Raw genomic sequence first — 27,027 nt, forward strand, 5'->3', positions numbered from 1 at the left:
GAAGAAAGAATTTTCAACTCTTGGAATAAATTTATAGGCTAGGATGATAGTGATTCCCTAAAATTTAGTGGTCGTCCCCTAAGGCTGGCTGATTAGGTAATTAGTTGAATAGTATGAAAGGATGAAATTGATTAAAATATAAATTTAACAGTTAAAAAATCGATAGGAAAAGAGCTCATATACTATTGATAGTATTTCAGTTCAACTCTCTCTCTCTCTCTCTCTCTATATATATATATATATATTTATTTATTTATTTATTTATTTCCTATTTTGCATATTTGCAAAGGAGCTAATAGCACCAACTGGCATAGAGCGCGACAATTACACATTAGTGCATGTTGTCAAAAAAGTAAATGCTTGTTTAAAGGTTTAAATCACTAAAAATAATTTATTCCATAATAAATTAAAAACTTCTGGTGAAATAATCAGTTTAATTCATAATGCTTCAGTAAGATCAGTGTTTACGTGTATTCTCCTTAGCCACATAATGGATCAAATCGATTAAGTGGTCAGCAATGCACATCTATAACTATGACGTCGATTTTAAATCTCCTAAAAAATTATGTTAATTGATATCGTAACAAGGACATAATTTTTGACCGATTGATGCTCTAAATTAAGTCACATGAATCAAGGAAAGACTTTTAGATAGTGGGCCGATCATGAAAGAAACATAATTCTAATTTGAGGATTTTTTTTTTCCCTACCAAAATATAGTTTTTATGAGATTTGAACTTTTTAACAGCAAATTACACATATTGTAATAATATAGTTCACTAGTACTAATAATTTATTAGATCCAAACTATGAGCCTAAAATATTTAAATTAAAGTTTTTAAAATTGAAGTGTCTACTTTTCATATATGCAAATTTTTTTTTCTATCCAATATAAGATTACAAATGTCAAACGACTAAAAAATATGGGTAGCTTCTACTTGTAATTGTGTGTGCCATTTATATATCTAACACTTCTATCTAATCAAAATGTTGAGATGGATTTGGTGGTTGGTATCCGAGATCCAAGTTTGAATTCTAGTTGATTCATATTTTCAGCCAAGTTTATTTTTAAATAAAATAAATAAAATAGATAGCATTTCTCTCAAAAAAAACAAAAAAAAATGTTGAGATGGACGCAACTGATCAAGTTTTTTTTATTTCTAACAAATATACTCGATCACATTTTCCCTAACTATCAACAAAAGAACACATCACATAATCTAAATAACTATTTCTTCACAAATAGCTATCAAAACAGATGTATACACACGTCACATACGAGGCTAATGTCCTAATCACTCACCAAATAATTAATCAAATATATAACCATCCAAAGACCCCTTTCTATACCGTTACGTACTGGGAGGACACTCAAAAGTCAAAACTCATGGAAAAAGAAAAGAATTAAAAAAAAAAAAAACTTGAAGTGACTAAATTCATTACAGCTAGAAATGTACTAATAACTTGGCTAAATATAACTCTACTGAGTTGAATTAGTCAATTAACCATGTGCACCTCCCAACAGCTGTTAATTAATATTAATCAAACTAATCTCACATTTGAGGACTCAGATTCTCTGTAGACCGAATGCACAGAATTTTCATCACACTAGGCAAAATTATTCAACTAAAAATAGGGAAAACTTAAAAAAACCCCGTGTAGTTTCGTAGTTTCTCATTTTGTCCCCCTGTGATTTAAAATGTATCAATTTGCCCTCTTGTGGTTTCATTTTTATCTTTTCGGTAGCTTTTTCGTTAATATTTTATTAAATTATATACAAAAAACTTCAGATATCCATCTAGATTTATCAAATATTTACTTTAATACCCGTTAATTTTAACTTTATCACTGATTTAAGAAAAAAAAATAATGAAATTGATAAGAAAAAGAAAAAAAAAAAACCACATGGGGGCAAATTGATATATTTTAAACCACAGGGGAGCAAAGCGAGAAACTACGAAACCACATAGAGGGTTTTTGAAGTTTTCCCCTAAAAATACAATGAAGCTCTGCTATCAGATCAATTGACGGACGATAAAATTTGGTGAAATTACCGGTGGCGGATTTCAGCTCCATGGTACGACAAGACCAGAAAAAAAAGAGAAAATGTAGACATTAAGAAACCTAACTAAATGAGCATGTCGAAAATCTAACCCAAAAATTACACCAAATGGCATAAGATGAAACAAATAATAACAATACAATGTTCTGCCTAAACATTCAGTTGTATTTTAAATTATGAATAGTTACCTATATACCTCTCAATACTTCTGAAATATCTTATTTATTTTTACTTTTTTTTTTCTGTCTAATATTCTTCTTGTATATTTCTTCATTATTCAAAAATCTCCGCTATTGGTACCGATTAAGCTATCTCGGATTAAATCCGAATTAGATTTTTACCGGACTTTAAAAAAGTCAAAATAACTTTTTTATACCTAACTTAAAATCAAATAAAAAAAAATTAGTGACAGTAAAAGATATATTTGAAATGATAAAATAATAATTTTATAGTAAAATAACGGTCACTCCTAAGAGATAACTAACAGAGTCTAACTATATGCTAGATAGATAAAATAGTCGAAATTTGTTTAGAAACGTATAAGCAATTGGCCTTTTAAATTAACATAACTAACACAATTCTCGCGCTATTCAGTAAATCAAAATGCCCCTCCCCTTCCCCAACAACACTACCTCATCAAAATTTACATGTATTTAATTTATAGAAAAATTTTGCGCACTGGGTCCACCGAATATCTCCGACCATATATATTATATTACACAGTATTATTATTATGTCCCCCAATCCCCACCGTGCACTATCCCAATCCAAACGCAGTGGTACTCCCGTAATTAAAACCCCAAAGTAAGGTCATTTATTTTATACACCAATCCCTGCTATAGCAGCCTCAGTTTGAAATTGAACCCTTCTTTCTCCTTTCCCCACCATTATTATGTACCTATAAAACACCTCACGCTGTTCTCTCCAATATATCGTCGTGAAGCTCCCTACGAAACCCGTCGATCGATCGATTGATCCAAACCCTAGTTAGAAGAGAAAGGTGCTTCGAAACCCTAGAGCGTACCTCTTCAATGGCGCTCGGATCCGCGAGGAGCATCGAGGAGCTCCACCCGGACGTGGTGGCGCTCGCGCTCCGGCGACTCGACGGGGCGGCGCTCGCGGCGGCGAGCTGCGCCTCGGCGCGGCTCCGCGAGCTAGCCTCCGACCCCGCGCTGTGGCGCGACCTCTGCCTCGCCACGTGGCCCTCCCTCCGCCACCCCGGCCTCCTCTCCGCCGCCGCCGCCGCCTCGCCCCGCCGCCTCTTCTCCGACGCGTCCCCGTTCCCCGTCCCCAAACCCTCGTCGCCGCCGCTCCTCCTCGGACCCGCCCCCCCTCCCCCCCGCGAGCTCATCTCCGCCGTCGATCTCTACCGCGGGGGCGCCCCGCTCCTCTCCCGCGTCGTCGCCACCGACGCCTCCTCCCCCTGGTTCCTCGGCTCCCCCTTCCGCATCGACGCCCTCGACCGCAAGTCCCCGCCGCCGCCTCCGGCGGCGGCGGCGGCGTGCCCGGCGGCGGAGCTGGAGCTGAGCTGGATCCTGATCGACCCGGCGCGGGGGCGCGCGGTGAACCTCTCGAGCCGCCGCCCCGTCGCCGTGGGCCGCCACTGGTACACGGGCGAAACCCTAATCCGGTACGCGACCGTGGCGGGGGAGTTCCTCATAGAGGCGACGGTCACGCTCGGGGAGGAGACGGGGCACGTGCGCGAGGTGAGCCTCCGCGTGGGGGACGCGGACGGGGCCGCGGTGTGCGGCGGGGACAGTTTGGTGATTCTGAGGGGTTTAATGGAGGGGGAGAGGAGGAGGAGGAGGAGCGGAGGAGGAGAAGAGGAGGAGGAGGCGAAGCGGCGATACGACGAGTTCGTGAAGCGGAAGCGGAATCGAAAAGCCGCGGAGGCGCGAAAAGAGCTTCTCCTCGACTTTTGCTGCAGCGCGGTTGGGGCCGCGGTTTTTTTGGCCATCGTGTTAACCGCGCTTCTCAGGTGAATCGGACCGGACCGGGCCGGTCCGAGTGGGGTATAATTTGGAGATTAGTTATACTTAGTCTTAGTTTGGTATTGAGATTTATCTAACGTTATTAGATAAAATAAAATTCAGGAAAAAGTATATAGGAAGATGTTTCTGTGTTCTTCGATGGGACCGTGAAAAATATATCCTAATCGACTTATCGCGACTTATCGCGAACGCAATATTACATATGGAAACAAACAGACACGTAACGTAATCTTTCCGTAATCCCAAACGAAACCTTAATCAGTACAAAAAATTATTTATTTATTTGCAAATTTATTTATACATTTATTTATACGTTGATTCGTTACCTAATCTTTGGAAAGTGATGTACGAAGGTTAGGATGTATGCAAAGATTGCGGTGTTTACATAACAAGTTCGCTGTAGCTGCACCGGATTGATAGTTGACTAATTTGTATTGTTATACATTCAACGGTATTGATTAATGCTTGATGAGAACGACTATAAAATGTCAAGACCAATTCATCGGTAACAGTATCCCTTGTTAAGTTTGTCGATAATGAATGGATGGTGTTGTTTAACAGATTCAGTTTTATTGGCACACATTGGATTTGTAGAATTTGAACAAATTTAGACGTTAGTGATCAAGTTTAATAAGTATTGCAGTAAAACAAAGTTCAATTAAATTTATAAAAGTTATTCGATTAATAAAACCATCCACAATGTGATCCTCTCTCTCTCTCTCTCTCTCTCTCTCTCCTCTACAGAAGTTCAAAGGGTTGAAGACTAAATACGTCACTAGTTGATTCCTCAAGAATAGGACCACTACAAACAATAGGAACACTAGTGTTTTTTTTTTTTTTTTTTTTTTTTTTTTTTTTTTTTTTTTTTTCATCCGTGACCTGTTCTTCACCGCCCTAGAGCTTGTTGTCTCACCCATACAGCTAAGTTCACATTTTTAATGAATGGAGCGGGTGGTTTGTTTCATTTTTAAAAAAAAAGAAAAAAAAAATAAGAACATGTATACAATCTGTAAGATGTACGTCGATTAAAAGAGTGTTTGGTTTCTCAAAAAATCGTTAAAAAGGTATTTTTCTGAAATACAAAAATTTTATGAAATTTAGAAAATTTAGAAAAAATATTTTAAAAAAGCTATTTTTTAAAAAAAAAATCAAACAGATAGAAAATATTTTTCTAGTCAAAAAAATATTTTTAAAATTTTTTCGGATAACCAAACACCCAGTGAATGGTTCACTTTGGTTTCAGTGCAGGTTAAAAGGCTCCAGTTAAAATGCCAAGAGAATTTTGGAGACCAAATATAATGATATCTAAGCCTATTATTTCTAGGCCGTTTTGGCACCATTTCAAAGACGGATTGGATCTCCTACATTGGCATTTTTAATCTTAACAAATTAAGCCAAAATTTCTTTTTTCAATAAAATATTTTTTTAAAATCTAAGAAAGGTATAATTGAATGGAGGGTGGCATGTGTACCTGGTCACAGGAGGCCAACAATACACCAAGAAACTCTTTTTGGACTTCCAAGCCCATTAAATGTTTGTGGACTTGGCCAGCAATAGACAAAAGTTGGAATTAAACATATTCTGAACCTGGCTAAAGATGAGAGGAAAGAAGGTTCCAGTCTCTTTAGGCAGGTGTATGGAAGAAAGGTTCAAGTCTCTTTAGGCTTCACAAACTACAAAACATTGCAAAATGTATATATTCCCAATTTCATCTTCATTACTTCACATTGCAAAATGATTGATACCCGAGGTGCCAAGTTTGAAGCCTAATTACTTCACATTTTCAACTAAGTTTATTCCTAAAAAAAATAAGCGAAGCGGGTAGTATACTATCTTTCTCTCTAAGAAAAAGTTTGAGGACCAAAGTGAAACCTGGCTAGAAGTTCAGGGACTACCACAAGGCATTACAAAAGAAAATAGAAAGTAGTTTATTTGATTTTTCCAGAACCTCAATGTCCAGAAAAGAAATTCTGGTTACAAACATATGTGTATAGGAGATTCCCAGTTTTGCTTCTTCTAAGTAGATTTAATTCTTCAATTATACAGAAAAAACAAATATCAAGAAGAAACCTCAGTTACCCCTATTTGGCTCAGGCGGGCCTCTTGCAATTGGTCGAGCATTATCGTATGTTGGCTTGGCTTTTGCATTGTCAACAAAAATTACTCGTCCATTTAACACCTGTTGAAACAAGTTATTAGTAATAAGCCCTATTCAAAGCTATCTTAGACAATAGTTTTACTAGAAATTTTGTTAGTTCTATTCAAACCTATTGATAGTATTTTTGTTCTCAATAAAAAAATTCGCACCTTGCCATTCATTTCGGTAAGCGCTTTTTGGGCTTCATCCTCTGACGCAAATGTCACAAAGCCAAATCCTTTTGACCTCTCAGTAGCTTTATCCATGATTATTGTGGCTGTAAAGAAATGATTATATCATGCCTTTATAACAAATTTACATGGGCAAGAAAAATGCTTAAAGGTTATTGGATAAAGGAAAAAACCTTCAATCACTTGGCCGCACTGTGAGAAAGCTTCAGATAAGCCATCTTCGGTTGTGTAGAATGAGAGCCCTGCAGTATTTCCAAACAGCAGCTAAAAGGCAATGTCAAGATGTACAGAATAAACTAATCAAGGTAAAATACATCAGAAAAAAAAAAAAAAAAAAGACCACGGCGAACTAGGTTTATGTTCATCTGCTTTTAATGTAATTTCAGGTTTATCAAAACCGGATCTTCCATCATATATAACTTGTAGAAGCAAGAACTGGCAGTGCCGATATACATAAACTCGAAAATATAACTAAAGATATCATTTCATCCACATAACTTCTTCCTGTTACGGGACTTATTTTTTCCAGAATAAACTGTGAATAATAAAAGAACAAAAACAAGAGAATGGAAACACTACAAATGAACTAAGAAAATGAACGAAAGGCATACGGTTAAACAATTATATATATAAGTCAAAGCTTTACAGGGAGATTATTATAGTTTGGCAAACAGAAAAAGGTCAAACTCACTTAAACATCTTGTTTGAACCTCGCATTGCAAAGTTCTTCTCTATTTGAACCGTATTTAACTGTGTCCCTTTTTCATATTATACATGTTGTCATGTGTTTGTAAGTTTCCGCTGCCCTCTAAATCCAACAATACACATCATATAGAATAGGCAATTTATCACATAACTATTTCCAACAACTTAAATAAGTGATTATACTTTATGCGTCATAACTATTTCCAACAACTTAAATAAGTGATTATACTTTACGGGTCTGTTTGACACAATAGACGATAAAGCAATGTAAAGGAAGAAGAATGGTTTAGTGACTTGGAGGTGTCAAAGGTTGTGAAACGTGGGGATTACATAATCCGGTTGGATTCAAAATACCACTACAATGGGATTATCGAATCGCACCCAAGAGGTTGGGATTAAACAGGTCTGAGTCGCTAACCCTTCTCCCACAACATTATTCTCTTGGCTTATCCAATCTTATCCAATTCTAAGTACCAATGACCTCGACATATACTAAATTAATCCAACTTGAGGGACGAATTCAACATATCATTTGATTCAAGTACTACATAATTCAGCAACATTTTCTGGCAACAATAAATAATAATTCACACATCATATCAGTAATATTTCAAATAATAGGTTCTAAATCAATTCAAAATGCATCATAATCCACTCAAGCAAATCGTCGAACAACAACTGCGCCGTTTCCACAAAACCCAACCAGCTCACTGAAAGCTTAATAAAGAACTAATTCAACTTCTTTGAGCAATGGAACATCACAAATACTACCTTGTACGAAGCTCACAATCCCAAAAACTAAACAGAGGCCGATAACAGCTTATGGTAGATGAGCCTGTTACCTCCGACGAAGAGCTTGTGGGCGATGCCTCTGGAGGAGACGAGTTGGAAGGGGAGAAGAGGTCTAGGGTTAGGGTTAGGGTTTCGGAGGAGGGGGAGACGAGTGCTCCCGACGCGCAACAGGCGCCACGCCTCTCGGAAAGCCGCCATGGTTTGAGCTCGATGGTGTGGAAGAGGTTGGGTTTTCTCCCTCCTCTCCGTAAGAGTTATGAGGTATATATATAGATACAGAGAGAGAGAGAGTGAGAGAAGCATTTGAGCCGGTTCATTTATAATGGGCCGGTTCACGTGGATGGATCACTTAGGCCCATTATGGTGCACCGGGTCCAGGAAGATGAACATTATTAGTTAAATCCGTGGTGGCCCGGTCCACGAAAGGGATCATTTGAGTGTACCTGATTTTTTTTTTTTTTTTCGGGGTGAATAAAATGAGACCCCCTCAAATCTCAATTGTAGGCACTGGAAATAGAATCCCACTTATTAAAAGAAAAAAAGAAATTCTCTACTTTCGAATGATTTGATTTTTAGCTAGTTTAATCAAGTAAACTATAACCTTCATCAAGTTTTAATGATTACTCTAATTGCTTTTGGCGAAGGAATTCGCATGTCCCTTAACAGCTAATAAGGTAGTCATTAAACTTGAACAGCATTTTTATTTTATACCCCACACAACTACAGTCAAAATAATTAAGAGTTGAAGTGGCCATGCGAACGGTTTGAATTATGCCATTCAAACTATAGTATTGCGGGTAAAAGTACTACTGTGGTAAAAGAAAAGGAATTAATAAATAAATAAATACAACATAAACTGAAAACCTGCATAGTCGATCATAACTCAAAAGCAAAATTGTTACTACAGTTTCACTTTCGCCTGCAAGGTGAAGTAAATTTTGAGTAATTACAAAAATTCAACTAAAAATCCGTATTTAGCCAATCAAAACTTGGCATCAAACCATACTATTTTTTGCATCTCAAAAACAATACAACCTGAATACAAATTTATATTAGAAACTCAAAAAAGGTATAGGACCTAATCTCCACACCCTGGGGAAAAAAAAAAAAGAAAAAAAAAGAAAAAAAACAGTTTTTCTCATCTCATCTTAAGTTTCTGTTTTCGACTATTAGCGTCCCAGCGACCATCCTCGTTCTGCGAGTAATTCACGAACCCGTATAGCAGCTTCAGCTGCGTCATTCAGGGGAGGGTAGCTCCAGCTATTTGAAATCTATGGAAAAAAAAAAGAAAAGAAAAGAGAGATTAAAATTTTAGCGGCATGCATTATACCAATCTAAATATAATAACCGAGAAAAGAAAAGTAAAAAAAGGGCAGCATCTAGCCCTCTCAAGCAGGTTTGGAACATGCATTAGCGCGAGCGGCTAAAAAAAACTCAAATTAGAGCTATTGAACTTCTTTCTCATGCAACTTTGCTTGAGCATCCAAATCTTCGTCAACTCTCCTAATGAAATCTAAAATGCAATGGGAGGACGAAACAATGAGAAAAAGGATTTAATGACTCCTTACATCCTCCAAACCGGTGAATGGACGGACTACCCCTCGGTCGCGTAGAGTCTTGTGAAAGGCCGAGAATTTCCACTTGCAATGTTCAGTTCCGATCACATAAACAGGTTTCCTACAATAAAGACATGAAAAGGTTTAATGACGAGAAATCCTAAAGTGCAGTGGTTAATTTTTTTCATGGGCGAAACAACAGTTTTCTCTAATACCCCGTGCTGCAAGCCTCGCTCAACATACTGATAGAATCTGCAGTTATAATGAATGCATCAGCCCACGCAAGATGCCCCATGTGAGGATTAGGATCTGCACAAAGAAGAGCAGATCGCCTATTATATTTCCATATTTTAAATTTCAAACTAATTTTGCCACCGCTCTTTTAAATTACCTCTTCCATCCCAAATATAAATCTTGGGATGACTACCAAGTTCTTTCACTATTATATCAGACACCTGTAATAAAAAAATAAGCCCATTTCATCTCTGGAAAAATGTCAGTACACAAAAAGGAAAGAACAGATGAAACAAAAGTACTTCAAACCTTTTGCGGAGTCCTCCTAGAGAATGAAATTCTCACACTTCCACAGGTTGTTAGCACATTGTGTAGTGAGATAACCAACTGTTTGGCAAGGTCTGCACCATATCTACAATTCCCTGGAACAGAAATGCATATCAAGTGTTAAAGAACTTAAGGGCGCCCAAGAGAAAAAGAGAAATGACTACGACTAACCACTGAAGAAGCCAATGAAGAAAAAAGGGGGTGGATGGTTCGTTCAATTGCCAGATTATATTATACTTTCAATAGCGTCCAAATAACTGAATAAGACTTACTCCAATGGGCCATAGATATTGAAACTCATGTGGCACAACATTAATACCAAAATATCATTATAAGAGCCAAGCTATTTCATGTTTTAACTATGAGTTCCAGTATTAATAAGAGGTCTAAACAACCAGACCTTTAAGTTTCATGGTTCTCAAAGATCTTCAAGTATTGCTTTCATAGTTATCATGCAACGAAATTGGGATAGAGCAATAACTACTATTATTTACTGAACATAGTTATTACGCAAAAAAGATGAATCAGGATGTCTTAGACAGTTGAAATTCAACATATAGCCAGACAACAGAATGATGCAACAAGCTTTCTCACTTTCATTATGCTTGCGAATCTCTTTTAGTTGATATCATATTCACTAATTGGCTACTATTTTATATTAGAAATATGTCAACTTGAAGTAAACTACTACAGAACTAATGTCGAAGTTCATAGATAAATTACAACAACCTCCTGGGAATCAGGATTTAACAAAATTTCCATAGGAAATCAACTATCTATATGGTGTAAATAGGCAAAGAAATAATACTTTTCACTCTCCAAACTGGTAACAGAAAGCTATTTGCTCTCAGACTTCCTAATTATTGTCAATTCACTGAACAAGTATCATGCAAAATTTAACGACATGACAAACTACTATTTGAAGAGTAGCATGTAACAAAAGTTACTTCACAGTTGGCTCATTGCAAATATTAAAGGTCTGTCCTGAAATAGCAAAAGTTTATTTAATAGAAAGCTCAATAAACACAGAGGGGGAAAAAGAAATAAATAAAGAAGAATTTATTGGAAACAAGAAAATTACTTGTAGGTCCTCCAATGTTTATAACTAGTAACGGCTTTGGGAGAGGGGCCAACTCATCATGCCATGCATTAGCAGCAATACGGAGTGCAGCAGAATCAGCCTGATGTAGTGCTCCTACAGTAAGAACCTGAAATATTGTAGCATCAGCAGTGCAAGCACAATGATTTTACAACACTTGCAACAGTGCCCCATTAAAAGGTGTTTTTTCACAAGCTTGGTTCACCTATAGGGGAAAAAAAAAACATACCACATTCCTGCCCGGTGGTTCTCGTGGAGTTACCCATCTACGGAAAAATCGAGGGATCTCTTGCTGTCCACTGGCGGTCAGAGCATAGTAATCATGGCGGGGAGTCACTACCAAGTCAAATCTGTCGAGACGCGACCTAGGATGCTGTATCTGAAACATGGTAAAGAAGGCATGCATTAGAAATTAGCAACATCTAGTTTGCTATAACATACAGGATAATAATTTATAGAGGCCTTTATCCATTAATCCCCACATAATCCTCCATTTATAGATATACCCAACAAAATGTATTTCTCTATACATATCCCTGCAAAGTGTAGTTCCGTATAAAAGTAACCTTCTCTGAGGTTGGCAAGCCATGCAAGTGATGGAACATTCAGAAAAGGTTTCTCTAAGAAGGTCACTGTTGTCAGCACAAGGACATATATATGCGACTAATTAAGCTTTAGGTCATATAGGGTCATAGGGAACACTCACATTCTGCAGGGATATATGCAAATAGATAGTTTTGCAGGGATATATATATATATATATATATATATATATATATATATATATGTATGTAAAATTTCCCATTCATATACCTGAACGACAAAGACATTTTCCAAAGCTAAACGTCTTACTGAACTCGCTAATGAGATGGTATCCCTACCACAAGCAACTACTAAGGTGGGGCCTTCCCTGAAAGCAAAATTTAACTGTCATTTTAATTCATGATTCAGAAAATTTTCAAATTTTAAGGAGGACAAAATGAAAGTACAAGTTAAGAGATTCTCGCATGTACTACGGACAATAAATTGAAGGTAGTTAACTAATTATACATTATAAGATCCACGTATGATAGACAACCAGAAGTTATGCATGAACATTCTTCACAACATGCAATTTTTCAACACTCTTCGATGATTGCTCTCGTTTATTACTAATTCACTAGATCACATGCCAAATCAAATTAGGTATGGGAAAGATGATTGAACTTATGCAAAAAGCATGCAGATTTACCAAAACTAATCTATCTTCCTGCCCTAGTGATTGACATGTGCAGTTAAGCAACCTCGTGTTAGATTTGGCAACAAAGAAATAAAATTAATTTATGCTGCATATAAAAATCAAAGGGATGTAGTTGCATAATCGATTGACAAAGAGTTAGTATACGAAAATTATGAATGAAAACAGAAAGGCTGCAGAGAAAGATTGGGAGTTCATAACATCTCTGAGAAAGATACATCTAGAAGTCATCACTTAACCATAAAAGAAGACAATGGATTAGTTCAAGGACCTGCTGGAACTCAAATGAAGACAACTATGCCAAAAAAGTTTAACCAAGCATCAGCACTTCCATCACTACCTCTAAAACAAGTAAATGCATGGACAAAAACCAGTAAAGTAAATCAAAATTAATTAAAAACAAGAATGGAAGAAATATACGACTACCAGTGAGAATGTTCTTACTTATCAAAAGTTTCACGAGCAATGGCCGCAATCTTTTTGGCATCGGCTTCTAAGATGGATGACAAACCGACATTTCCACCATTTCGAATAGGAAACGGCACCAATTTCTTCCCATGAAGCACCGTCCCAAATCTAGAGTTGCCAAATATCTGTCTGATCAGAATGTCTACTATTTTGTGGAGAGACACTGGGAGCCAATGGAGATACTCATTGATCCCTCCTCTCGGTCTAGTAACACGCTGCAAGCATCATAAAGGATTAGTCTATCATTTTAGCAAGGCTAAATGCAAACAACCACTCAGCTTCTACCTATGTTCTCATTTCACCTTCCATCTCTCTTATTTCCTAATAAACATTTTAAGATTTTGCAGAGTTTCTATGATACAGAGACACACACAAGTCAAGCTCGAACCAACTAGTCTACATGTTGTTCAGATTTAATCCCCTACATACATTAGATAAGTAGCAATGATAAGCAGCCTATTTTTGTAGTCCTGCATTATGACATATTTGTGAGCAGTATAATGAACTCTTTGCTTCTGCTTATGGGCTTTTCTGGTTTTCGCCGTGAAATCTAATAAAGCAAGTAGTTCACAATAGAGTTCACTACTATTTCCATATATGAGAGAACAAAAGGTGGTTATAGTCTTAAAACTATTCATAACTAGGGTGAATTGCTCCAAATAAGAGTTGTGTTAATTAATTAACACATTTTTGATACTCCTAAACCTCATAAACAGTGGTGAAGCAGGGCAAGTCCAAGCACTATCATCATCCCTAAATCTCATTTCATCAAACCATCTACTTATAAATATCATCTCAAACATAAGTTACAACTAAGATAACATCTTAAATCCCATGAAATACGAAAATATTTCCACAGGTTATCAAAAAATACTCAAATCAAACACTTAAATGACTACAAAGAAAATGGAATGATGGAAATATTGAGATCACTCACGTATATCGTTTGCTTATCCGCGAGCCCTAGGGCACGAACCAATCCGAAGCACTGGTTCTCGGCTCCGGCGAAGCCATTCCCGATCACGACGGCTCTTCTTATGACATTAACGCCGCCCTCGAAGATCTCCGGCATCCCCACGGCGCCGCTCGGGGGCTCCGGCAATCTTATGGGTCTCATCGGAGACGAAAACCAATCAAAAACCAAGGCGAAATCGAGCAAATCGCATGAATTAGGGTTCCTTCCTCGTTCGACTCGCTCGGAGACGAAAACTGATCAAAAACCACCACGAAATCGACCAAATAGCATGGATTAGGATCTCTTCCTCGTTCGATTCGATCAGGGGCGAAAACCAATCAAAAACCACTGCGGAATCGAGCAAATCGAATGAATGAACTAGGGCTTCTTCCTCGTTTAATTTGATTCTTACATTGACACAGCCAAATTACTACTCCGTTGCGAGGATTCGTCACGGAGATTCGGAGCAATTCGTAGAGATTAGGATGGAGAAGAGAGGGTTCCACAGTGTTCGCGAGGGGAAATTTGCGCCCTTGCGTGGCGCCTACTCTTCTGTTATAAGAGAATGGTTATAAGTTGGAAAAAGTTCTATAAAATTGTTTTTTTTTTTATTTTTTTACTTTTTTAATTTTTATTTATCTTTTTATATTAACTTTAAAAAAAATAAATTAAAAAGGTTGTTAAATTTATTAATAATTATGTAAAATTTTAATTAATAATTTGCATATGTTTTCTACTGTAATTTTAAAAAATAAAAAATGTAAATATTTTTTTTTTTTTTTTTTGAGAAAAGGTAGCATGCTACCCGCTTCATTCATTCGGGAGGTGAATTAAGCTACATGGGTGAGGCAACAAGGCCTNATAAAATCAAAATTTTGAAAGATTGGATAGCCAACTCAAAATGATCCGAAATTCAGATTAGTTCTCGATGGTTTTACCATAAAAAAAAATGTGAATATATTGTTTGAAACATCTACCTAACCTTTTATTCATTCCATTTGAACCATTAGATAAAATTTTTGGTAGCAAATTCTAATACTTCACTTATCTTACAGTACTTACCATCTCATATGATTTGTTGGAGAACCATTTAATTTGAATGAACAATGCTTCCAAATTTTGTAACAAAGAAAAAAACCGTCGAATAGTTAAAATTAAACAAATTGCAATGGTAGATAGAAAAAATTTTAATTTTAAAAATTTCGTAGTTGTTCCAAAATGAGTCCGATATGCTACGCATATTTTTACCCAATATATCTTGCTAAAAGGGTCCTAAAATATTCCTTTCTAGTACTCTTCCTTTGTACTACTTTTTATAAATATTTGTAAATTTATGTTTTCTTTTTATTTAGGATTATGTCGATGGCCTCTGATTTGAGCTCAGAAGCAGTAGTCCCAAGATCGGTTCCGGTTCGCGTCGCCCACGAGCTCCTCCAAGCAGGGCATCGATATCTCGATGTCAGGTATAATGTAATTAGTTTCAACAATTTAATCAAAACTTACCGACTGTCCCTAGCGCAAGTGGCAAAAGGTTTGATGGTTGGTACCTGAGGTCTCAAGTTCGAATTCTAGTTGATTCACATTTCTAGCTAAGTTTATTTCTAAATTGAATAAATAAAGCGGGTAGTATACTACCTATCTCTGAAAAAAAAATAATAATGAAAACTTATTAACTTTGATAGGAATTGCGTCATGTGTCAACTTGTGATGCAATTGGAATCTATGCTTCTAAAATATTTTTTTTTTTTTTTTTTGAGAAAATGTAGCATGCTACCCGCTTCATTCATTCGGGAGGTGAATTAAGCTACATGGGTGAGGCAACAAGGCCTCTAGGCAAACGGAGACAAAAAGGAAAAGACAGGGAAATAGGTGTTGTGAGTAAAGTACAGTCGATGCCTCTATACGGTCTACGAGTTCTAACTACAGATCTACCGATCTACAGATCAGTACTACTCCACTGAGCTAACAGGTGTTTGATCTTATGAGTACCACGGATCGGATCCGCCTGGGCCTTCGCAAAAATGACACCATTCCTAGTCTCCCAAATCACCCACCAACAAGCTATGATACCGGTTAGGTCGTTATCCGAGCCCCTCCGCCCTTTCCATAAATCCCACATCCGGTGTACGTCAGCTCCCAAATCTTCTGGATGGACTTCCTCCAGTGACATAACCAAGAGGAATCTGAAGAACGCGCATTGTGTAAAGAGATGATCAAACGTTTCTGGCTCCGATCCGCAAAGCACACAGCTCGTATTCCCGGTCCATCCTCTTTTTAACAGGTTGTCAATGGTGGGTATCTTTTTCTTGAGCGTGAGCCAACAGAAGACCTTCACTTTAAGGGGGATACAGAGTCTCCAGATGTCAAAAGTCCTGTTATCCCTTGTTCCGCCGTTGCTTAACATAGTATAGGTCGATTTCACAGTAAAACGGCCGTGAGATGTCCACCGCCAATACACGCTGTCCGTTCCTTGTCCGGTTCTGGAGGTGGAGATCCTTTCCTTTAGTGTCGCGATGCTTTGGTGAATTCCGTGGTCTGAAGTGTTGACGCCACGTAGAATCTTGTTCTAGCACCATTCAGTATCGTTGGAGCATTTGCTAATTAACAAGGTTTTATGAGTCAGGAGGGAGGATAGCTTGGGAAAGGATGACAGAAGAGTGGTTTCCTCACACCATCGGTCGGCCCAAAAATCAATACTTTTTCCATTACCCAAAATGTAGGAAACTCCCCATTTTCTGCCCTAGTACTCCCTTCCACCAGAAAGAGGAAGGTCTGAAGCTCCGCCCCTCCTTCAACGGTCTTCTCCTTCGGTAAAACAACACATGTATTAACTTGTTCCACTGAAGGTTGGGCGCCGTATGGAATTTCCACCACCATTTAACCAGGAGTGCTTGGTTCATTGTAGCTATATCGAGAATGCCTAACCCACCTTCCTCCCTACTCCGGCAGACACTCTTCCAAGCCACAAGGCAACCCTTTCCAGGCGAACTGACACCACCTCTCCAAAAGAAATCCCGCCGAAGAGCCTCAATTCGCTTAACGACCCATTTGGGTGTCTGGAACACAGTGAGGAAATGAATGGGTAGGTTAGTAAGAACAGCGTTAACCAGAATGAGTCTACCCCCCCGCGACAGTAGCTTCGCTTGCCATCCATCAATTCGGCTTTGGACCCTGCCGATGATTCCTCTCCAAGCCTCTTTGGAAGGGGGTCTGGTCGTCAGTGGCAACCCCAAGTATTTGGTAGGTAAGGTACCGAGTTTGCATCCGAGTATTTGCGCTAACCTGTTCGCTTTACCTTCCACCGATCCCAAGTAAAAAATTTCAGTCTTGTCTTTGTTGATCCTCATTCCAGAAGCCCATTCGAAAAGTTGCCAGAGAAAAAGGAGGTTTCTCATGAATCTCTTATTCGCCTCACAGAAGAAGAAGGTATCATCTGCAAATTGGATAATGTGGATGCTTACATGTGTCGATTACCAAAAAAAAATGGATAGGATTTTTCAAAATAGTTATAAATTAATCACCAATAATAAGACATATAATATTTTTTATAAAAAAATTCTTATTTGGTTTTTTATGCTGTAAATTATTGGAATCGTCTAATTTTGACACATTCTTAATTATGTCGACTAAAATTAAAAATATCTACATTTGCTATCCAAATATTCAATTTATTACAATTGATTATTCTACTTAAGCTTTTTTATTAAATTATTAATTTTTTATATGACATAGTTTAGATTATGATTTGTAATTTTGTAAAAGCTTTAGATAGCAATTTGTTACTTTTTTTAATTTAACCCGACAAAAATTTAGTGACACCATTTAGAATATCTGATAAATTTTGTTTTAAAATATAATTAGATTATTGTAGATAATAAATTAAAAAAAAAAAGAAATGGTGGTGAATTACGATAGTATTTTTTTTTAAAAAAAAACTTTTAAATAAAACAAAGTGGATACGGTAATGAGTTTTGCGACTACTCGAATCCGATTCGTTTTCACCTCCAAAACGAAGCATTCTCTCTACTTATAAAAATTAAAAAGTGTCACTTCTAGAGAGAGAGAGAGAGAGCTCGAGGGGAAGGGGGAGAGAGAGAGGAGGACGAAGACGACGACAATGGCGAAGAGCGGCGGCGGCGCCGTACGATGCCAGAGGATCGGGTGCGACGCTATGTTCACGGACGACGACAACGTCGAGGGATCATGCCGATACCACGATTCCGTAAGCAAAAAACCCTAATTTCGACGACTTTCCCCTCTCTTCGCTTGCCCGATCTGCGCCATTATCCGCCGATTCCTAGAATCGATCGGAAGTAGGTGTTAAGTACTCGTGATTCGATGAGGATTGAGATGGGAGTTGCTTAATTTGGGTTGTTTTGACGAATTGAGACTTGTGAATTGATTATTTGATGCAAAAGGCGGCATTTTTTCAGGTTTTTTTGCGTGTTGTTTGATTCGGTTTGATTAGATCGATACAGTGAGCTGGTCGAGGGTTTAAGCTTTCAAGTTATTCTGATTCACTAGTAGTGCTTCTTGTCTCTCTCTCTCCCTTCCGATTCTTTGAATGAATTCATCAGTGGGAATTCACTTATTTGATCGGATGAGGATGAGATAGGAGTTTTTTTAAAATTCGAAATTTTTTGACAAAGTAATTTGTGAAGTGATCTTTTTTTTTATTCAAAGCGTAGTAAATGTCTCAGCTTTTGACGTTTGGCATTGATATAATTTGATTTAGCCACCGAGCTACTGTAGATTGGAGTTTCTATGCAGATTTTTGAATATGGGAATTAAGTTGTGCATAATCTTCGGAAAATAATCTTCATCAAATAGTATCAAATGGCTTTTACTCTCAGAGAGGATTAATAGGAGGGGAGTAGCATCGATTCAGTGACTAGAAGGCGAGATTTAGTATTCAGTAAAATGCTTACTCGGCCTAGTGAACTTATACAGTAAGAAGTAAAAAGAAAAAAAAAAAAATCATCACATGTGATACAAGTTCTCAACTTTGGCGAGTTCTTCCAATTGTTTAATACTTTGATATAATGGTTTCTTCTTTGGATGCTCTGTTGCTTTTACCAATCTAAGTTAGTAAATTGCCAATAGTCGTGTCATTTGCTTGAGAATTTGTTGCCAGCGAGGATTTTTTTCCTTGTGGTTGAATTTTTTGAGTTTAATTTTTGTTTCATGTCATGTATAACGTCAATTTCCTTAATACAAAATTTTCGTACTTGTTTCTAATGTTTTGGCAACTTCCTTTTCTTTCCAGGGAGTAAGTGAAACCTCGCAACTCTAAATTAATCTTTTGTTGGAATTTACCCGCATGGGAGCTAATGTAAGTGCAATAAAAACCTTTCCAGCCTATATTTCATGATGGTATGAAGGAATGGAGCTGTTGCAAGCAAAGAAGTCATGATTTTAGCTTATTTTTAGCTATTCCTGGGTAAGATCATTGCTTCTCTCTCTTTCATAAGCATGTGTATGTGCTTTCTCGTTTGCACCAACCAAATAAGAACTTGAAGATTTTGTGTTGAGAATATTCTGTGACATGTCGCATTGGTACTAATCCTATGGACTTGGATTTCTCTATGCGACACTTAACTATTCTGTCATTTGACTAAGCTTTGATCAGCTTGGTCGCAAGCCTACTACTGTAGTCTGTCTATACAGTGTTACGTGTTATCTAAGATGATTGAATGCTAAAGAAACAATTGTGACCTAGAATGATTAATTAACAGAATATTACATACAAGAATTCACTCAAAATATCCAAGATAGGCTTCTCTTTAGTACCAAATAACTAATTCTTTTTGTTTCTTCACTAAAGATGCAAGACAGGCAAACATACTACTGAGAAACCAGTTACCAAAGCTGTCTCTGCAAACCCTCGAAAGCCGGTTCCAGTTCCATCTGCCACTCAAAACATTAAAAGTGATGACTCTTGTTCAAGATGTCGCCAAGGCTTTTTCTGCTCTGATCATGGTATGTGGTGGTTTCAAAGTTTTTGCTTTGAAATGATTTTGACTTGAATTTGGCATATGTCGCGAGAATTAAAAGGAACTGGAAAGAATGTTTGGTAATTTGATTAGTGAATCACAATCTTGTAACTTTTTTTTTCAGGATCACAGGGAAAGCCATCAAAGCCAGCCACAGCAAATGCCCCCAAAGAAGAAACTGTTGTTAAGGATCCTGCTCCTACTAAGAAGATAGTCAATCTGAATGAGCCGCGCACATGCAAAAATAAAGGATGCGGAAAAACCTATAAGGAGAAGGATAATCATGAAACCGCTTGTGAGTACCATCCAGGACCTGCAGTTTTCCATGACAGGATGAGGGGGGTGGGTCCTTTTCTTTTTCCCTATTTGTCTACATTTATGAAAATCTTTAATTTTAGGCTATGGTGCCGAAAACCACCCTGAAAAAACAACTCTGAAAATTTTATGATTTGCATTTTGCTTCTCAAAAGTTGAAGCCTATGTATATGTTCAGAGTTTAGAATAAATAACACCTAACCCCTTTCTTCATGTTTTTGTCAAATTACTTCTAGAAAGTATTAAACTCTGACAAAACATTCAATAAGGGAAACAATAGGTATTTCAGATCATATTTTAAAGGTTTTCTAACAGTTCCTGGACAGAACATGCAACAGAAGCTGGTAAAATACTAAAAAATCTGAATTCTAAGGGAGTTAAATGTATGTTTTGCTCACAGTTACAAAGTGCAAATATGTGATACATTTATGGAGATATGTGCAAGTTTTCCTTAGTTTGAATAATGGTTAATCCTTTCTAATATGATTTTGGACAGTGGAAATGCTGTGACATTCATGTGAAGGAGTTTGATGAGTTCATGGAGATACCTCCATGCACAAAGGGATGGCACAACGCAGACGCAGCGTGAGTCGCGGCTATCAAACCAATTGTTCGCGTAAACCTTTTGTAGTACTAGTGGGCATTCTGCTTCTAACACTAGTGGCATCTGCTCTATTATTCTAGTCGCTCGGAAGTGTTATTAATCTCTTGTCAAGGGGACTATGTAATCTGTTGTTATCTATAATTTTTGATTAAATAGTTGCCATTGTCCAATGTGAAGCTTGATGTGTTGTGGATCTAGTATAAAACAGTCACTAACTTACAAGAGTTTGTAATCTGATATTTAGTCCTATTTTAACTTAAATCTAAGAATGTTTGCATAGGAGAGGTAATGTAGTTGGTTTGGTTTTGAACTTATGATATTTAGTCCTATTTTAACTCTCCTCTATCTTCATCCTTTGTACTAAACTGCAAGCCATATTGCATGAGAAAGATCACAATGTTGGGCCCTGTTCTAATCAATTGAAATTGTCTTTTTTGTACCAAAACTGAGGCTAATTTTTATTTTCTGATAAAACTGGAATTCGAGCTCCTGATCTTCTGAGCAGCAGCAGCAACTGTTGAGTAATAAACCACTGATTACACTGGATTTTAAACAAATACAGTTTATAACTATCTACAAATAAGGATCATCTTTTTCAAAACACCTCCAATATCCGCAGAGAGACACATAATTACATACATGTAAGCATAAGTAGGATCCACGCATTACATTTTCTTACAAACACAAAACACTCCCCTACCTACCCAACTTCACCATCATAGATTGCTTAACAACAACAAGAAGAACTACAACATGGAATTACTATTACACATGTAATTGATACTCCCAATCCAACTCTCCCAAATCAGGGTATTCCGATGATGGGTATGAAGGGAAATAAGTAAATAAGCGGAATCCCCAACCCATAGGGGGGCGCCTCATTACCAGATCTCGGCAACCCACCCGTACTCGGCGCCGAATTCTTCGGGGGCGGAGGTCTCGGCGAGGCCTTCTCGGCGCCGACTTTGTTGTCGAGCTCGATATTGAGGGGGCACTTGGACAAGTACGCGAGGGGCGAGGCGAGATCGTAGCCGTTGGATCCGCGACCGACGGCCACGATGCTCGCCGCCATGGACCGCTCGAAGGCATAGAGTTGCTCGCGGCCCCCGAGGAGACGAGCAAAGCATTGCGGGGTTAAAGTCGGCGACGATTTCGGGGTCGTTGCCGGAATCGATACAATGAAGTAGCCTTCGTTGTTTGTTACTGCGGGGAGCAGCTTCTTCATGTGGGCGCATTTAACAGCTACGACGACTCCTGTGGGTGGAGGTTATTAGCACCAAAAAAAAAAAAAAAAAAAAAAAAAAAAAAAGGGTTATTGAGAAGCAAATTTATTGATTTATTGGAATATAGAGATATGATACTTCTTATGACAAAATATTTGTAATTAATATTTGTATTTAGTTTGTAGAACTATTTGAAGAAGTATTAATAATTTTAATGCTTACATCCAATGAAACGGATTGTTTTAGCTTGGAAGCTCGGTTTAGTTTTCCGCAACTTCAGAAAGCCTAGACATTTTGTCCGTCGAACATCTCACTCTTGCTCTCTAGAGAAGCTACAAGCTCATTTTGACTTCCTACCATAATTAGAAGCTTTGGGTTTCGTGTTGCACTTGAAGTAGAAACTGTAATTTAGAGCTTTTATTTTGACAGGGTTATGAGGCGCACATATGGTTTCTACTTTTTTTCAAAGTAAAAAAGTTGTTCAGAAACTAGATAAAAAAAGAAACCAAAGCTCTTCTTTTTGATTCATAGAAGCTCATTTTAGCTTCCTACCGCAGCAAGAATCTCCACACTCTTGCCTGACAAACAAGCTTCTCAAAGTTGAGAAGCGTAAGCTTTAAGAAGTTAGGAAGAAGAAAACGAACCAGAGAGGTTATGGTGAGGAGTGCAATCAAGGCAAGTGACTGATCCCTTCAGCATCTGGCCCGCCGAGAAGCCGACATGAGTGAAAGCTAGGAGGAGAAGAAGAAGAAGAAGAAGATGCGATTCAACTGCTAGAGGAGAAGAAGCCATGGAAAGTAGAAGATGAAGAAGCAAGCTACTTGTGTTTTGGCTAAGTGAACAGGGAGAGACTTCTTAGTATCATATATGCAGTAGTAAGTGGCAGTAGCAGGTGTAGAGCCAATGAATGGAGGGGGAAAAATGAGCACACAATAGTAGATGAGGAGGTACTACATTTGGCTTGTGTGGTAGAAGAAGAAAAGCAAGCAGTTGCTTATCTTATTATGTTGATTTGTTTCTAAAAGCACTTAGAAGTGCTTTATTGTCCAGAACATATGCTTTACTTAGATAAGCAAAAGTTAGGGGCTAAACAGCTAAAATGCTGTCAATTAAACTTTTCATGTGGCGCAAAATTATGGTTTAGTACATTTTCACTTTGGTACTCTGTGGTTAAGAAGGTTGCAGTTAACTATCTTGTGATTTAACGTGTTTTTACTTTATTATCTTGTGGTTCAAAAGGTTACACTCAATTATTCTGTAATTTACTTTTATTTAACTGTAGACACCTATCATTAAATATGCTACCTTTCTGTGCTTTTTTAAAAAAATTTACTTTTCTATTCTATTTGATGGCAGATTTTTTTGATAAAATAAAAATAAATCACAGGAGAGTTAAGTTTAATTTGATAAAAATGTACTAAACCGCAAGAGAGCAAAAATAATTAGTATTTTTCTTAAATAATTTTTCTCAATTAGTGTTTCTACAGAAGCTCCATTCAGGTCAAAGAGAAACTCACTATCTATTAAATGATAATGATTTTAGATATACATATTTATCTCATGATATATAATAATCTAATTGCATGGCCCAACATGAGTAACTTTACTTCACAATGCCATATATTAGTTGGAATATTCACCTTAGCTTTGCTTTCACAGTTTTGCTTGTTGCTCCTGTATTAGGTTGGCCTTAAACAGAGCCAACTTTCAATGCCTCCCATTCTATCATACAAGCCCACATTTGCTTTGGTCCTCTTTTATTCTAACAGCCAACTAACAGCATTCAAATACTTGCTATTCTCATTTAAAGATTATCTATACCTATTCTATTAATCTCTAATACTTTTGCTGACGTGGCACAATATTCTTTGTTTTAGATTTTCTTTTTAATAATTCTCTCTCCTTTAATTCCCACCGCATTAGGCATCTCTTTGTCTCCCCCACCCCTTCCCCTCCCCTCTCCTCTCCTCTCCTCCCCGGTATATAATTCATTAACGTTTCATAAATTAATGGTAATCTACATTAACGTTTCATCAATTAATGGCAATTATAATCATAATTGATTATTGTACCATTTGTCTTTTCATAGCCACCATTTTATTCTTTCATTTTGCTAACTCGCGTAAAAGTTTGTAATTCATTGAATGATTGAGATCGAACTTTCAGATGAATCGCTTACATCTTGTGAAAGAAAAAAAAAGTCTTTTTTATGAATTCACTCTTTTTTTTATATATATACCTTTTGGCTTTTCTATTTTGGGTGTTAATTTGATAGGGTTTATATGATTTGCAGGATTGAGTTGAGAAGCTTGGATCCTTTCCTTCTCCTGGATGAGTTTGAAGGTATTTTTGTTTCTCGAAAAGATGTGAAAACCTTTTTTTTTTTTCCGATTTGGATAAAAAATTTAGAATTTTTATCATTAAATTCTTTCAAATTTTGCTTGATTTTGCTCAACTGTTCCTTTTCTTTTAAGATGGTTTTTTTTTTCACTCGAATTACAATTTGTTTTGTTGCAGTTTCTCCTCCCGCTGGGTTTCCTGATCACCCTCAATGATCTTATGTTATAGGGTATTTGCTTCTGCTCAGGTGTTGTTGTGTTTAATTATGTTTTTTTTTTTTCTAGATTTGAGACTGTTACATGCATGCTAGAGGTAACTCAAGTTATACATCTCTGTTATAATTTAGATTGGTTTATAGTAAATGCTTATGAACTGTTCACTGAATTGCTTCTGTGGGGTTTTAGGGCTCATTCACTCATCAAGATTTCGCCGGGCATAAGGGCACAATTGGGCCCGAAGATCTGCAGGTTTGGCTTTGTTTTGGTTTTTTTTTTTAATATTAAAAAGGATTGATAAAAATGTTTATTGAGAGATCCTCTATAGGCCATTTGAAATAGGCCCTCAATTTTATTTAATTTTCAATTAACACTCGCTTGAACTTATAACAATTCTTTTTATTTGACTTGTTATGTAAAATCAAATTGTAAATTTTGTATTTATCCTTTCTTATAATCTTATTATTTTTTTGACTAAACTATTGAGTTTAATTATATAAATTGTTGAGTTAATAAGTATGAAAAGATCATTTTTAATAGTTTTTTACCAATTTTTGCAAATCATTTAAACTAATATTATTTATTTTATACTATCTACCCACCGCATCGCGCGGGTAACTACACTAGTAGTATTATGAAGATTCCTTGAGAGTTCCTCTTTAATACCTCATTAGGAGACTAATATATCTATCTTCAATTTCTTCTAAGTGATAAGTTTAAGCTGATTTTTAAGTGCAGTATACTTGGAGTCCGACTATGGTGCTTTTAAAAGCAGGAAGCATTTAGTACTTGTAAATTTTTCACCGTTTGATCTGTCTTTTTGACCATTTCACTTGTTAGATTATACTATTCAACCAACCACCCACTCAATCCTAGGGGACCATTATCTCTTAATTTAAGGACCAAAAACTTACAAGTAGCAATGACTTGATACTTTTAAAAATATAGAAGCTCAATTCGTGTACTTATAGAAAGATACTTTTGATAAAGATATTTTTGGAGAATCTTTATGTTGCCCTTTCTTAATAGCATCTGGACCAACATCTGCGGCGAATTTTTGAACCCTTGGTGTGGTTTCTGATATCTTCTTTAGTGTTTAGTCATCAAAGATGTTGAACTCAACCACTACATCTGTGTGTGGATAGCTACTTTTTCCCCAGGGTGCAACACATCAATGAGAGCTCCTTGAAGCATTTATGATCTTGTGCCGAAAATAGGAGAATCGACAACCAAACCAAGTAGTTGAGGGTCTTCAATGTGAAACATCGAAAAAATTTGATGGTCCTGGAAATTCCTGAGCCTTTTCTTTTTCTATCTTTGTTGAAAATCTCACTCTGTTTGGAAACATTAGTTGGTTGTTCAATTTTCCCTTTAAGGTCTCTTTTAAGATATCTACTTTTCTTATTGGATGTTTAAATATAGCATTACAAGTATCCACTTTGCTTTAAGACCTATTTTTAGATGTTAGCTGCAAAACTTGTGTCCGAGTATCCAAGCTTTTACCTTATTTTAAAGGATTACTTATCCCACTCCAGAGAGAGCTACATGTGGTATATTTCACTAATCTTGTTTGATTCTTGTAAGAGAACTAATGGTGCTTAATGAATTACCCCAAAGCTGATTTTATACTAAAGAGTTAAATTAAAAAAAAAAAAAAATCGCATGTAATGGGGAGAAAGTGCGTGGCACATTACGTTCTGTTCTGCCCCGTCTGTATTAGTTCGAAAAGAGGGAAAAAAAATTATTCATCGTTATTTTAAATTCGTGCATTATATTATATCTAATTAATAATCGATTAAACCTTTTTGTTATAGAGAAGAGAAAAGTTGTGGGAGCAAATTGACTCGATTTAATTTTTAATTAATCATTGTATTTCAGTTTCTCTGTGGATCCCTTTGTGAAGCTTCCCTAGACATTTTTCAAACAATAACATGGCTTTTTAACAGATTCAACTACCTATGATGTACAAGAACAATTGTTTGACCTATCACCAGATGACTTAGAAAGCTGAATGAAAACAATTCTATCTCGGAAAGATCAGTAACATCATCTCAAAAAATAATGCAACAACTAAATCACAACTGTCTTTATTGTAGTCGATTACAATATTTGTGATTTTGACTAGTTTTAGTTTCAATGGTGAAGTTACGAGAAATCAAACAACAACAGAAAGAAATTACTAGTTTGAGTTTCAACGGTGAAGTAACGAGAAATCAAACAACAACAACAGAAAGCTTTTACAACAGAAAGCTTTTACAGTCGAAAATTATTCTACCGCTTTCTGCTATCCACTTTCCGCGAATATTTGGCTCTGCAGGTGGAAGTGCCACGCCGCACGCGTACTGTAGAGACACTTCCACATGAACTATCAATACATGTTTGTGCATCACCACTTCTCCGGTACACTGACACATACGGTTTGAATTAGATCAACAAGTAAATGCTTGTGTACCTTAATATACAGAAGAACATTGAAACTGGTGTTTGGAACAATTTACCCTTCCAGCACCAGGATCTCACTGCAGAGTGAAATGGTAAACTACCAAGTAAACCAATAAACACTGAAAACAAAATAAATCTGTA

The 27,027-nt window shown here is 36.9% G+C and overlaps 5 protein-coding genes across 7 annotated transcripts; 2 read left to right on the top strand and 3 right to left on the bottom strand.

Annotated features, from left to right (window-relative positions):
• LOC109726272 (probable F-box protein At1g60180) lies at positions 2,951–4,166 on the top strand. Its single transcript, XM_020255783.1, has one exon. It carries the CDS (start codon positions 3,094–3,096, stop codon positions 4,042–4,044), a length of 951 nt encoding a protein of 316 aa, XP_020111372.1. The 5' UTR covers positions 2,951–3,093; the 3' UTR covers positions 4,045–4,166.
• On the bottom strand, positions 5,906–8,142 carry LOC109726196 (glycine-rich RNA-binding protein 4, mitochondrial-like). Its single transcript, XM_020255681.1, has 4 exons — positions 7,929–8,142; positions 6,555–6,623; positions 6,361–6,467; positions 5,906–6,232 (listed from the first exon to the last, which is right to left on the bottom strand). The coding sequence occupies exons 1-4, from the start codon at positions 8,074–8,076 to the stop codon at positions 6,125–6,127; spliced, it is 432 nt and encodes a 143-aa protein (XP_020111270.1). The 5' UTR covers positions 8,077–8,142; the 3' UTR covers positions 5,906–6,124.
• Positions 8,731–14,314, bottom strand: LOC109726846 (mitochondrial fission protein ELM1). Its single transcript, XM_020256655.1, has 11 exons — positions 14,167–14,314; positions 13,737–14,008; positions 12,776–13,014; positions 11,908–12,004; positions 11,324–11,473; positions 11,077–11,203; positions 9,978–10,090; positions 9,826–9,889; positions 9,650–9,743; positions 9,447–9,555; positions 8,731–9,149 (listed from the first exon to the last, which is right to left on the bottom strand). Exons 2-11 carry the CDS (start codon positions 13,914–13,916, stop codon positions 9,048–9,050), a joined length of 1,275 nt encoding a protein of 424 aa, XP_020112244.1. The 5' UTR covers positions 13,917–14,008; positions 14,167–14,314; the 3' UTR covers positions 8,731–9,047.
• Positions 17,800–20,972, top strand: LOC109726719 (cysteine and histidine-rich domain-containing protein RAR1). Of its 3 annotated transcripts, none has more exons than XM_020256502.1 (6): positions 17,800–17,976; positions 19,021–19,023; positions 19,112–19,194; positions 19,579–19,733; positions 19,872–20,042; positions 20,559–20,972. In XM_020256502.1, exons 1-6 carry the CDS (start codon positions 17,872–17,874, stop codon positions 20,570–20,572), a joined length of 531 nt encoding a protein of 176 aa, XP_020112091.1. In that variant the 5' UTR covers positions 17,800–17,871; the 3' UTR covers positions 20,573–20,972. The 3 variants fall into 3 exon arrangements, with proteins under 3 accessions (XP_020112091.1, XP_020112089.1, XP_020112090.1); XM_020256500.1 differs by having other exon boundaries at positions 17,801–17,976; positions 19,872–20,089; XM_020256501.1 differs by lacking the exon at positions 19,021–19,023 and having other exon boundaries at positions 17,801–17,976; positions 19,872–20,089.
• Positions 21,213–22,867, bottom strand: LOC109726720. The gene is made up of 2 exons (XM_020256503.1): positions 22,534–22,867; positions 21,213–21,920 (listed from the first exon to the last, which is right to left on the bottom strand). The coding sequence occupies exons 1-2, from the start codon at positions 22,679–22,681 to the stop codon at positions 21,472–21,474; spliced, it is 597 nt and encodes a 198-aa protein (XP_020112092.1). The 5' UTR covers positions 22,682–22,867; the 3' UTR covers positions 21,213–21,471.

The sequence above is a fragment of the Ananas comosus genome, linkage group 21 (assembly GCF_001540865.1).
Source record: "Ananas comosus cultivar F153 linkage group 21, ASM154086v1, whole genome shotgun sequence".
NCBI classification, from domain to species: Eukaryota; Viridiplantae; Streptophyta; class Magnoliopsida; order Poales; family Bromeliaceae; genus Ananas; species Ananas comosus.